Source organism: Spermophilus citellus (assembly GCF_964194105.1).
Source record: "Spermophilus citellus genome assembly, chromosome: 3".
NCBI lineage: Eukaryota > Metazoa > Chordata > Mammalia > Rodentia > Sciuridae > Spermophilus > Spermophilus citellus.
In genome coordinates, this window is record NC_138184.1 from 45,653,095 (window position 1) to 45,667,148 (window position 14,054).

General features: G+C 44.3%; 1 protein-coding gene across 6 annotated transcripts in view; it reads right to left on the reverse strand.

Annotated features, from left to right (window-relative positions):
- FLNB (filamin B) overlaps positions 1–14,054 on the reverse strand; it is a 149,737-nt gene that overhangs the window by 24,058 nt on the left and 111,625 nt on the right. Inside the window, exons 25-33 of one of the 6 annotated variants that reach the window (XM_081286655.1) lie at positions 12,290–12,457; positions 10,873–10,965; positions 9,947–10,070; positions 8,772–8,928; positions 7,457–7,646; positions 5,509–5,756; positions 2,441–2,479; positions 1,587–1,689; positions 691–831 (exon numbers count right to left, since the gene is read on the reverse strand). In XM_081286655.1, the coding sequence (XP_081142781.1) occupies positions 691–831; positions 1,587–1,689; positions 2,441–2,479; positions 5,509–5,756; positions 7,457–7,646; positions 8,772–8,928; positions 9,947–10,070; positions 10,873–10,965; positions 12,290–12,457 (1,263 nt within the window). Of the gene's footprint in view, positions 1–690; positions 832–1,586; positions 1,690–2,407; positions 2,480–5,508; positions 5,757–7,456; positions 7,647–8,771; positions 8,929–9,946; positions 10,071–10,872; positions 10,966–12,289; positions 12,458–14,054 lie in introns of all 6 variants that reach the window. The other 5 variants (XM_081286654.1, XM_081286658.1, XM_081286656.1 and 2 more) reach the window with 5 other exon arrangements.

The window sequence follows — 14,054 nt, forward strand, 5'->3', positions numbered from 1 at the left end:
ATGGGGAGGTGGGGGTGCCTAATCCATTTCTTAAAATATCCTGAAATCGAGCATAGGAAATCACTAATATATTCAAGAAGAGGGTAGATGGAAGAAATGAGTGGGTGGGCGGGGAACAGTTCTCCACATGGCTTTTGTTTTTAAACCATGTGAATATGCTACTTACTCAAAAAAATGAGACTAAAAAATATTTAAACAAAGACAAAAGAAAAAAGAAAAGAACAAGACTAGCACTATGTTGTTTGATGGCCACGAAACTTGAGCTGGCTTTCCTTGTCAGGGCTGTCCACCCTTCTGTTCCTGCTCTGACCCTGCCCCAAACCCCACACCACACAGGGTTCTGCAGGCCAGGCTGGAAAGTCCCTCACTGCGCCTCACATTTTTCTCCCAGCTTGACCTCTGGTCATACTCCATCATGTAGCAACAAAGACAAACAACCACAGGCCTGAAGGCTTGCACTGAGACCCAGGAGGCAGAGCTGCATCATCTCTTTGGGAAACTGGCTGGATGTGCTGGGATCCTAGGCTTCCTGGTTTCATAGGGATGCCAAGGCTGCATTCCCTAAGCCTGCCACTGCGAACCATTTATTGCACGGCCTGCCTGGAACGTCTGCCAGCCCCCCAGCTTTTCAGGTCCTTGAATCGTAGAGTCCTGCTGGTTTTGCTGGTCACGCTGCTGAATCCCACTTACCAGGGATGTGGCTGCCCATGTATTTGATGTGCATCTCGTGGAGCCCGACCTCAGTGGGGGCATATCTGACTGTTACTGTTCCATCTTTGTTGTCCACAATCTCAGGTGTGGCTGTCTTCCCAGAAGGCATGTGGACCTCTCCTGTGGAGCACAGGGACACAGGGTAATGGGCTCATGGTGACTTTCTCCAAGAAGCTGAGCGCAACACAGAAACGTCCTCAAAACACAGGTTTTCAGACCCAAGAAAACTGATGCTGCCTAAAACATCCAAGTCCCACAGATGGAAATTGGAGACCTATTTTGCTTTTTTTGGTTCCTGTTGGCTTCCACAAAATGCAGCAGGCAACTCATAAGTAAAGGGTTTCTACAACTGGCAAATTAGAAGCTCAAATAGGACTTGAGAGGACCACAAAACCAGCAGGATAAATAGAACATTTACTCAAAGAGAAGCTGGCATTAGAAAGGGGCAAGGAGAGAAAGTAACTCTTGTATACCCAACCTCAGCATCAACTGCATTTGGAAAAGTGGACAAATAAGAAAAGGCAAAGGGGCTGGGGTTGTGGCTCAGTGGTAGAGAGCTTGCCTCACATGTGTGAAGCACTAGGTTCAATTCTCAGCACCACATATAAATAAATGAATAAAATAAAGGTCTGTCAACACTAAAAAATATTTTTAAAAAAAGGCAGAAAGAAAAGGGGGAACAGGAACCTAACAGTCAGGAGGTATCTAAAACAGCAATTCTAAACCTAGAGGGAATCACAGGCTCTCTTAAGAAAGTAATACAGGACTATGCCCCAGAGCAAGCACCAGGGGCACTGGGTTAAGGATCCTAGGTCTGTGGGATAGTGGTATCTCCCCAATACCATTCTCGGCTCCCAATGCAAAGAAGGGCTTACCTGTGATTTCTCCTTTCCTGACAGCAAATGGAATGACCAAGTCAAAAGGCTTAAATCCCAGTCCATTCATGTCACTCACTGGGACATACGCCTCTTCAGTTACCTAAAAACAGGAAGCAGTGATCACCTGGTCAAGTGGGCAACAAAATGAGCTAATGAAGCTATAGGGAGCAGAGCTGCTGGGAATTCTGCAAGTCAGTGAGGCCAAGCTTGGGTATATGGCTGCCTATGCACTGTGTCTAACTAACCAAAGGGCCCAGAGCAGAACTTGAAGGATTGAGAAGTCCCATTGATGAATAGCTAGAAATTCACTCAGCAGCCTGCTTGTAAAATTCCCAGCAGAGCCCATGAGAAAGTGGAAAAGTAAGACACAGCAATGTCTAAGTCCCAAGAGGCTCCACCTGGAGAGGTTTAGTTGCTTGTGGCCTGGAAAGGAAGGTGCATTTTATGTGCCAGAGAATAGCAGCAGGTGGCTGTGCCCCTGAACAGAAAACAAATGGGCAAGTGGCAGCTCTGAGCCAGCAAGAGGCCTGCAGAGAACTGTCCACCTTGCTCTTTAAACACGAAGACAAACTGCACCAAGAGGGATCACAGACATGATGGCTGGCGATTCATGGAGCATGGACGCTGACACAAAGGTGGATCTTATAGAAAAAGCAGGATCATCATGATGGACTGATCAGTAGGAGGAACACACCAATGACCAGGACACCCAGAGGGCTTAAGCAATCCCGAGAAGCAGGTGGCAGCTTTTCTGAAATGAAGGCTGAGTAAACACAGAAATACAAAAGGAAAAAGAAAAAACAAAAACAAAGGTGTACCCAGGGCCTGAATCCAGGGGGACATGCATTTACCGGTGCCTCCTCCATGGCTGTGACTTCCCCATCCGTGGCCTGGTCAGTGGCAAATGGAGATTAGTTGGGAATCACATTGGAGGGATATTGTAACTCAACAAATGCTACAACCTGGGAGCTGTCTCCTCCCCACTGCTCCACCTGGTACAGCAGGAAGGGGCTTCCTCTAGCAGGAGGATACATTCATACTACCTTTTAGAGGACAAGTTGGTGTTCTCTTTTTAATTGTCAAATGTACATGTCCTTTAACCCCCAATCCCAATTCTAGCAGGCCTATGCTGGCAGGAGACACCATAGATGACTGATGTGCATAGGGAGTTCTACTAGGAGCCACTTGTGAAAGAATGAAGCAACCTAATATCCATCAGTAAGATACTTTGGTCAAATAAATTGTGATAAGACTGTCCAAGGGAACACTGAGTGGCCATTCTGAAGAAGCACTGAAATTGATTAATTAATGTGAAAAGGTATCTATGGCATATTGAAAAAAGAAAGCAAGTTGTAAAATAACATATGTTATGATCCCACGCACAAAACTGAGGTATCTGTTGTATAAGCAGAGAAAAACTGATACCAGTCCTCTCTGAAGCATGGGGTCAAGAAAGTGGTCTTTTTACTTGATAAATATCTTCAGGGTTTTTGTTTTTTTTTTTTTAATAAATTCTTTCTTTCTTTTCTTTTCTTTCTTTCTGTTTTTTTTTTTTTTTTTTTTTTTTTTTTTGGTACCAGAGATTTAAGCCAGGGGCACTTTACCACTGAGCTATATCCCCAGTCCTTTTTATTTTGGGGGGACAGGGTCTCCTAAGTTGCTGAGGTTCTTGTTATGTTGCCAAGGCCAGCTTGAACTTATGATCCTCCTGTCTCAGCCTCAAGTCATTGGTATAAATTCATTTTTTAAAAATCTCAAGACTTCATGCTTCTGATCTAACTGACCCAATGTGGAGGTAGCCCCTCAACATCTTTCTTTTGTCATAACAAGCAGCAAAGGCTTCTTCTACAGGGGCCTTGTGCTCAGGTTAGCTCTTTTTATGTGCTGTGGTATATGCAAGAAGGGCTCTATTTGCAGGCCTTGTGAGCTGCTAGTTTAGGAACAGGCCTTGCAGGGCCTGTTCAAGCTGGGATGAATGCAGGGCTACATTGGCCAGGAGAAAGATCTTCCAAGGGTTAGACTATGGTCTTTGATCTAGGACTTCTCAACAGTGACAGGCAGTAAAACTGCTCATCCATGATGTCATGGGCCATGTATGTGATGAACCTAACTGAATCAGCTTGCAGGTCTCCTTGAGATATACACTACCAATGCAGTGCCAGGTACCCATGTCCTTTTGCCTTTAACCCTCTAAGGGAAGGCAGAAAACTTATCCAGTGGAAGTCAATTCATTTAGAAATGTTTAGGGAAAGTGTGAAATGGGAGAATAAAGTACCAAACCAGGTACCATGAGGGATCATGCATTTCTACCTTCAGCAGTGGTCAGGGGGTAGTGAGCATCCACAAAGTATCCTTGCCTGTTTACTAAAGGATCAGGGGACATTTATTCTAACCAAGTTAAAAGCCTCAACTTCAGCCTCTCTGGTTCACCTGCTAAGATGGTTCCCAATGTTTTACACCCTGATTTTCTCACTCTGACCTTATCAATCTGGAGTCTCTTATCCCCAGGCCACTGTACCAGCAGAGCCATGACCTCCACTTGGAGGCTGCTCTTCTACCCAATTCTAACAACATAAAACTCACTAGGGACAAAAAAATAAAATAAAATAAAATAAAAACACCCAGATTCTTAAAACTACAATGGGACTCTTCTGTATAATAAGGATACACACTTTTGAGCTACACTGCTTTTTTCCCTACAGGGGAAAAACACTCCCAATGGACAACATCCAAAGCTGACAAGTGTTTACATACTTGAGATAGAAAAGAGCCTCCAGACCTCTGGCATGATGTTTACACACATACAAATGTCAAGGGAAAAGAAAAAAAGCTATAATAGATTATAGACTGTTTGGAAGAAAGTCCTCAGGCTTCTGTTTGGAATGGAACCATTATGTCCTTCTCCATTGCTGCACAACATGAAATAATTACAAAGCACTTTGCAGGCTGTGGGCAGGGCCAGGTCATCAGGGGCCTATGAACCTGTGGAGGATGGAGGCTGCTCCTTGCATCAAAGGGCATAGGGAGGGAGACTGGACGGCACCTGGGATCTGTCTAGACCAGGCACGCCTCATTTGTAAAAGGGCCAACAGGCTTGGTCCTGAGGGTTACATAAGGTAATTCTCCTAAAGTTCTATCCCCACTCCTGGTGGAATAACCTAACTAGAGTAAGATTTGATTATTTCAACCAAAAAACTGAAAATTAAAGTCTCTAGTTATGAGTTAGCCCAGATGTTCACATGCTGGTTCCTTTCTATCCCAGATGTTCCTTGCTTCAAAAGACAAAGTGTTGGGCTGGGGCCATAGCTCAGTGGCAGAGCGCTTGCCTAGTATGTGTGAAGCTCTGGGTTCGATCTTCAGCACCACATAAATAAATAAATAAATAAATAAATAAGACAAAGGCATGCTGTCCATCTACAACTATTAAAAAAAAAAAAAAAAAAAAAGACAAGGTGTTTCCCCTCTCATATGAAAAGTGTGAATCTTCCCTAAAAACAACTGCAGGTACTTTTCAGTCCTGAGATAAGAGAATCAAATCTGCAAACGGAAAAGCCTCAGGACTCTCTCTTCTCCAACCATGGAGGTAGGCAGGAAGACACAGGAAGAACTAGCAGAGTGAAAACTGTCATGTTTTCCTTTCTATTTTATAAAAGTGTATTTTTCAAGAGAGTATTTCTTTTTGAACTGGGCTTAGGCCAGGGCATTGTCCAAGTCCCTCTGCATGATAGATACTTTGGTGGCTGATGAGATTCCCCCAAAACCCTTAGAGTTAAAGGGTCTCTATGATTCTGGAGATTATGCTAGGGCTCTATGAGGTTGTGACTCTGTGGAAGAGGATATCCTAGTCAGGGCTCAACAAATGGCTGCTGTTACTGTATCTGCTAAAAAGAGCACACTCTGGAGAAGGAATTTTACTTACCATGACAGTGAAGGGGCTATTTGGAATATCAACACCACCAAAGCGCACATAGATCACATAAGTGCCGGGCTTGGCGGCTGTATAGAAAATGTCATAGGTGCCATCCTCGTTTTCAATGACATCAGCCTCAGCCTCAGTACCATCTGGGGTGAGAATTGTGCAGGTCACTTTCCCTTTCCCAGCAGTCTTGGCGTCCACCACAAAGCCCACTTCCTCGCCAGTTTTCACAGTGGGGGCAATGCCAGGACCTGCGGAAAGATTCAGGAGAAGATAATAGAAGCATGAGCAGGGACACATGCTCCAGAGGCCCAACAACAAATCATACACATTTGTGCTGCTTGTAGCTGTAAATATTAGGCATTTAACTGCTGCCACATGGGATTCTCCCAAAGATCACTTTTCGGAGGGGGCGGGTGCCGCTTAAGGAGTATCCCACCCATCAGCTCCAAAGAAAACAGCCTGGTTTGCTCACGTCCAAGGGTATGGAGATGAAGGTCGACTATCATCAGCAAACACACTAGGCATGCTCTTAAGAGCCAGGCCCATACAAAGGGAAACAAGACAGAGTCCCTCCTCTCAGATGCTCATAGTCTAACAAGACAGATGTGGGCCAGTGCTAAGGATGACAGCTCTATCTGCCATGGAAATGGCTGAGCAGGGACTGAGTCATAGATAAAATAATCAATCGTTCTTCTGATAAGTGTTCCACCTCCCAGCTATTCAAAGGTTCTAAGAATTTACATCTCAGAGTTGCCACATTGATAGAGGGCAATCTTCCCCCTCACTCCCCCAAAAAAGAAAAAAAATGGTTCAACTCTGAAGGATAGGCATTTTTTTAGTAACCTCTTTCCAAACAATAGCCAGTCTCTTTCTCTGACTTATGGCACTCCTTTACCCAGGATCTATATAAAATCAGAAAGTACAGAGAAGTGTGAACTAAAACACATCAGCAAAAATGAGCATGAAGTTTAGGCGTATCAGGGAGTGGTAAGAACATTTGCACAGAGGGTAGGTAGAGGAGAAGACTGGAGCCAATCTGTGGAAGGCCATGAAGGACAGACCAAGAGATATGGCCAACAGGAACCACACTGTCGAGGAGAGTATTTTGCTCAGGACTCTGGTTGTGCTAGGGAAGGAAACAGAGTCTGGAAAGCAAAAAGGAAACCCCCTTCCCACATTAACATGCCCTTTTAGGGTCAGAGGTCACTACAGGAACGGGGGCGGCAATCTGGCCAACATTTCAAAATTTCTTAATTTTTGCAATGAGTAAGACAAAAAGGACCAAGAGGAGCAGTTGACAACCCTGACCTAAAAGCCAGAGTAAGATGAAAGATTAAAAAAAACCCAGGCCCAAGAGAAGCAAATCTATTTCATTTCATGTTTTGAAATCTGCTTGAGGAGCAACCCTGAGCTGCAGGAACTATTCTTACAAATTGAAAGGCCCATGACAGTCAACTATTCATGCCTAAGAAATTGAAGGAACAGTGAGGCTCAGTTATCCATGGAGAATTCCTGAAAGGAAAACCCTAGATCCTTTCATGTGTTTCTCTGATGCTGAACTGAAATGCTCCTGAATCTTAAATAACTCAACCATCTACTCATGAAGGCAGAAAATTGCAGCTTCTCATGGGAGTCACCATCATAGTTGAGACCTCAACAAATATAGCCACTTCAAAAGTGATATAATAAATAGCTCCCATGAACCTGGCACTGGGCTCAGCATTTTTCATGCCTCACCCTCATCTAATTTTTGCAATAATCCTGTGGAACAGTCTCTGACCCATGCAAGAACTTCTTGAACCTGAACGTTCCCCAAAGAGATCTTCAATCTATGTATGACTGAAGCTCAGAGAGATTGAGCAACTCACCCAGATAATACAGCTATTAAGTGGTGGAGAAGGGCTAGAACCTAGCTTTCTGACTCCACAATCCACCCTCCTGCACTCACCCGTGGCCAGGCACTTGCTGGCGTCACCCGACTGCATGGCTCGGATGCGGTAAGGAGAAAGCGGGATGTCATCCCCCCCATAGGTGACCCCAATCATATAGCGTCCAGTCTTGTCAGGGATGTAGGTGACAGCATATGTGCCATCTTTATTGTCGTGGACAGTGGCTCTTTTGGGTTTTCCTTCTTGGTCCTGTGGATAAAAGAGATATGCTACTCAGGATGTTTCTTCCCATAGGTAGAGCAAGTTCATGGAAATCCTTGACATATCTTGCTCATTGATTCGTGCTTTTAGTGGGAGGAGACAGAAGTGATGGCTTAATATAATCTTGTTCTGCTGTGTTGGTAGGCAGAGGACAGGGTCACAGATCAAACCACAATGATCTGTTAAGTAAACAAATAATGTTTTAGCTCTAAATGCATGAAATGCAGAGGTAAGGGGAGAATCTCCTGCTCACATGCTGCTACATCTACTCTCCCTGTGTCCTTTACTAATAGGACTCCCTCATTCATAGCCCCCAAAATACAAAGCTCCATGTCTTGGCATCCTTGGTACCAGACATGGCCATGTGATTCATGGTTAACTTCTACCAAATGAGACAGGCTGGAAGTCTTCTGACCGGGCTGCTTAAGATAGCTGAGTTGACTGAGTTGGAAGAGCGCCCCACTTCTCCATCTTCCCTTTTTCCTCCTCCTGGCCTGCCATGTAGATCTGATGGCCAGAGCACTGACAGTCTCATGGGCATGAGGAGAACTTAAAGACAGAAGCCACACACTACGACACAGGAGCACAGAGATGGAGCTGGTTCCCTTGGAGAGCCATAGAATACCTCAGTGGCTTACCACCTGGCTTCTTTTCCAAGAGAGGATGATCTTATGTTGAAGCCATACTTATTTGGGGGTTTACTGGGACATATAGCAGAAAGTAGTCCCAAATGATCCAATAGGTAATTTAAAACATTTAAAAAATAAAAACAGAGATGTAACATGAAAATACAGGAGATTTACTACAAAGTGACACCCAGAGTGAAACCTCTCAGGTTGGGATGGGGATATAGCTCAGTTGGGAGAGTGCTTGCCTCACATACAGAAGGCCCTGGGTTCGATCCCCAGCACCACCTAAATAAATAAATAAATAAATAAATAAAGCCTCTCAGGTGAGCATGCTTATTCTCCCACACATACAGTGACTCTTGAAAAATCTAACAAATAATTGCATCAGTTCTGGTTTTAGTTATGAAAACCCTTGTTCTTATCCTTGGCGAGAAAATTAGGTCTTACTAATAAGGTTTGGCTCAAAAAAACAGTTCAAGGTTACCGTTATCTGGACAGCAAGCAGGCCTTCCCCAGCATCTCTGGCGTCGATAGCAAACTCCACGGGCAGACTGGCGGGCACCCCATAGGAACTGAGGCCAGGGCCACTGGCGGTCACTTTGCTGGCATCATATGTGGGAAGAACCTTGACCTTAAAGGGACTTGATAGACAAATACCCTCATCAGTAAGGATATGGGTCAGTCCAGCCACATCTGACCTCTCTTACACAGCCAGACTAGGACTGACAAGAGTATTTCTATAGGAGATAAGAAAATGAGTTTAATCAAAGTGGCTTAAGTCCAGTAGAAATTTAGAATTATGAGGTAGTAGCCATCATATGCCAGACCAGCTTTGCCCTGAGTTCATTTCATGGAATATAAATAGTTTAGGGAAGACAGGCTCCCAAATTAGTTTGGGAAACTCGGGGTTAAACCCATTTAATACTTTTATTATGCTAAGACAATGGTAACCAAAATGGAAAGAATACCAGTCTTTAATATTTTATCTCATTCTATAATGATATTTATTCTTGTTCTATATTTAGTATGCTTTACACGGTACACAATCGACAAGTAAAGCAATATGCAAATGTAATTCATAAATAATGAATATCTACACAGCTAGAGCTAGCTATGTTTTGATCTCCATATAAAATGTATATATTAAGGTTAGAGGTAAGTCTTCCATTTTAAGGGGCATGATTAAAAAAAAATTTGATGTTATTCCAGAGCTAAAGAACTTACACATTTTTTGTTTTGATATAAACAAGGAACAAAGCTGCTACCCAACATCTTTCTGAGAATGTTTACTGTCAACCAGACTCTCAAATTAAGTGGTAAAGACCTTTGTCTTAATGAGAAAACCATTTGCACAGTTACCAAATGGGAGCTTCTGGTAAACTAATACATTCCTTGTTTTTCCAAAATTCCCCATCTTCTTAATTTCAGCTTGCTTTTAAACTAAAGATGGATAAAAGTAGAGGCAGGATAGCAGAATGGGAACCACAAATAACAAACTAGTGTATAATGTGTGTGGAAAACACAGGTTCAGGATAAAATCTGCTGATTGGATGAATGGGTAAGTGGGTGGGTGGGGCTACCACAGCAATGCTAGCCAATCCTGCAGCTGGGTGGGCTTGAGGCTGGTTTAGATCCATACCTCAGGTGAGAGGCACTTACCTTCGTGGGATCTCTTCATCAGCATATTTAACTGAGACCATGTAAGGCCCCTCCTGCGATGGGGTATAGGTCACCGTATGTGTGCCATCCCCATTATCCACCACATTCACTGGCTCCACCAGACCTGAGGACAGAGATGAGAGATCTGAGTGACTGCTTGGCCTCCAATTCACTTCACCCTTGGCTGCGTCTGAAACAGCATCACATCTATCCCCAAGAGCTATTTGTTTCCACTGATGAGTAACATAAAGGCAAGCAGGCCATAATCATAGGCCTAAGAAATCACAGGATCCCCAATTCATGGTTGCAGAAATGACCCCAAGAGACACCTTTAGCTTTTGGGGTTGGCTAAAGTACACTCAGTCTGCCCTAGAGTATAATTAAGGAGACTGCCTGTGCTTGCTGCTGGAGGGCGTATGGTGAAGGCACATGTTGTGGACATGCTATATCCTTTCAAGCTGGTTAGGCATGCTTGGGATGTGGCAATTTTTACTCTGTAGCTGAGAAAGTGCCCAAAAGTCCAGAACCCTGAACAGCAAAAGTTAATCAATGGGATGGCCAGTTAAGATCTGTGATCATTTTTGAGCAAAGACCACTATAAAATGCTAGCATGCTGGGATGTAGGTACAGGGCAGGTGAGGGTGTCAATCTCATGAGATGAGGAGACCTTCAATGTGATGTCTGTAGGGGATGCTTAGAGATCACGTTAAAGCATAATCAAGGCATGCACTGTGTTGATAGATTCCAGATTGCAGTCCTTAACATGAGAGTCAAGATTGGTCAATGGCAGGGTAGGCTAATCAAAGCATAGCATGCTCATTAAATAAAGCAGGTGAGGCAGCTACACGCCAACTTTAGAGGCAAGGCCAGCAAGAAGAATTTAGGTTACATAATTTAAAGCAGCAGCCCAATGGAAAAATGCAAACCTGTCTCCATAAAGTCACCCTTCGGGTCACCTTTAAAGAACTCTGAAATGGCTTTCAAGGGGCTGCGCCATGACTGGGAATCCATCTCATCAGCTAAAATTAAAAGGCTGTTACTTGAGAGTTCTCCATGATAAAAGAAGATATCTAAGTAAAACTTTCACACAAACACATGCATGCACGCAAGTCTTAAAGCTCAGTAACTTCACAGAATTGGAGTCCAGTCCCATGACCTCATTTCCCCCAAACCACTTCTGCCCTGAGCTTCAAAGGGCCTAACCTCCTGCTGAACCCCATTAAGGAGAAGGTTCCTCTTCAAAGGAGGAACCCCCTATTTGTCACTCCTGGAAGCCAAGAACACAGAACAGGGGAAAAAATCCAGATTATTTAAGAATTGTGTATGAGAATAAAGGCACATTTTTAAAAGAGGGAATGTGAATGCGGTCACTTACCCAAAAAGTCATGTTTCAACATAGTTTGGGGTTTTGTCCCCAAATACCCTGCTTGCCACACCAATCCTAAATTCTAGACTGCAAACAGGGCAGGCCAGTGGGAAAAAAAAAACAAAAAAAAAAACAAAAAAAAAAACATCCACCCCATTCCCCAAAAGACCCTCTTTCCTCTCCCAGAGGCTGAACCACACAATACCACAGAGCTAGCACTCTCAGAGATTCTGGAATTTTCTACATGAGCATGGAGGCATCTCAAAGAGAATTACTGCCTTCAAATCTCACCCCTTCCATACATCTGGACTTCCCCCTTAGACATCTCATAAATGCTGAAGTAGGTAATGAAGAAGTAGCAACATTTTTTTTTTCTTTCTTTCTTTTTTTGGTACCAGGGACTTTTATTTAGAGACAGGGTCTCACTGAGTTGCTTGTGGCAATCACAGTAATTTTACATGAGAGCCCATATACTACTTGCTTCAACTAGCTACTCTAACAAGTGAAATTATTAAAAGAAATTTAAGAGCCAGGCACAATGGTGCACACCTGTAATCCTGGCAGCTCGGGAGGCTGAGGAAGGAGAATCGTGAGTTCAAAGCCAGCCTCAGCAAAAGTGAGGTGCTAAGCAACTCAATGAGACTCTGTCTATAAATAAAATGTAAAATGGGGCTGTGGATATGGCTCAGTGGTCAAGTGTCCCTGAATTCAATCCCTAGTATCAAAAAAAAAAAAAAGAAAGAAAGAAAGAAAGAAAGAAATTTAAGGCCATGTCGTTAAAGGGATGGGGGAAGACAGACTTCTAAAGAAATAACAGGCCTGCCTACTTTTAAGCAGGATCTTTTACAGTTTAGCTAGATTATCAGCAATAATAATCTTAAGTTCATGATTATATTTGAAAGCAAATACCTGTTCTGTGTCATGGCTGTCCCCACCCAGATAAGTGATGCTGGCAGGGAGGCAGGACACATACTTACCTCGGGGGCCCAAGACCCTCACTTCCAATGGGGCCAGGCCAGCTTTGCTGCTGTCCACCGTGAAGGACTGTGGGATGCGGGCTCGGACACCAGAGCCCAGCCCAGGGCCAGCAATTTTGACCTTGCTGGGGTCCACAACATCCTTCACAGGAACCCTGAAGGGGCTACCTGGAAAACAGGTCATGGGATTTTGAGTATCTAGCAATTGGAGACCCATCTATGCACACACAGAATCACACGAGGGACCTCAATTTTAATAGGCCTCTATCAGCTCCCCCTGCCTTGCTGTGCCTACCCATGTGCCCAATCAATGGCCATGGAGCACCTACTACATGTAGACACTGTGCCAGGTGTCTACTCAGTGGCTAACAACCCTTAAGGAGCCTGCAAGGCGCGGCAAGGTGTGAGCATGTCACTCTAATATCCTACATAACATATGTGGGAAGGGGTATCAGGTGAAACACTTAGGAGACATTGAACCTTGTCTTAGGAGACCAGAGGAAACCTTCCAGTAACATCTAAGTTGAGACAGAAGAAAGAGCAGCTATCACCCAGGGGAAGTAGATGGACCAGCAGAGGGACCAGCTTGTGCAGAAGCCTAGAGGTGAGGGGAAGACAGGCTGCTGGAGGAACTAAAGGAGGAGACTGGGTGATGGGAGGACAGGCAGGCCTTGAAGACTATATCCAACCTCCTCTCCCACAAATGATTCCTTCATTCCATCCCGCCAACACAGCCAGCATCCCCCAAACACACACAGCCTTCTTGGTTCCCTGAACAATTGAGATTTCTGGATGGACCTGCTGCATGGCTGACCCCAAGAGCAAACCTGAGGGCCTCTGACTCCTACCACAGTATCAATTTTAAAGACCAGTAAAATATGGAGAATGCAGGAAGATCAGAATTTATAAGAAAAGCACTAAACAGAGGAATAAGGTCTGGGGCAGGAATCTTAATGGAACTCCCTAAGGACAGGGACCTCCCCAGAAACAGAAGCCCAATGTCCTCAGTACCAGGCTTTAAGCTGCCAAGTCCCTTGCCAAGCTCCATGAACTCCTTGCCATGTGTAGAGTTCTTATGTTTCCCATGACACCTGACAATTACCAGATGTCTAACAGCCATGGAATCCAAAGTCTCTCTGTCTTACATCCTAGAAAGTTTATCTATAGATCTAGGGGTGGTAAATAACAAAGACCACACAATGAACCAAGACCCTGGTTTTCTAACAACACAGCAGAGTTTCAATGGCATCTAGTTCTTCAAGTAAATGAAATAATGGCTGACCCCAGCAAAGATGAGCACAGCCCTCCATGCTGTGGTTTAGGGAAAGAAATTGGAGCTTCATTTCATAGTAGATGAGGACTTCAATGACAAGGGGGGGTGGCCAAGGACTACCTCTGAGGCCACTAAGTCATCAGAGAATCAGCATGAGAGCAGGTATGAAGCAACACACAAAGGTAAAAATCTTAATTTCAAGATGGAAGTCTGCCATCAGTCCCCTGGTCCCTGCCTCAGGCACACAATCAATCAATCATGGCAGCCCTTCCTCCTGACACACTCTGAATCCTAGTCAACCTGGTGGTCTTGGCAGTCACCAACAGACCACAGCTGGTCCACCACAGGAAACAAATAAGCCATTATGAGCATGACAGGATACTTTGTTCAAAACCCCACTAGAGGGCTGGGTAGGGAGCTCAGTGGTAGAATGCTTGCCTAGCATGCACAAGGTTCTGGGTTCTATCCCTAGCACTGACAAAAAAACAAATA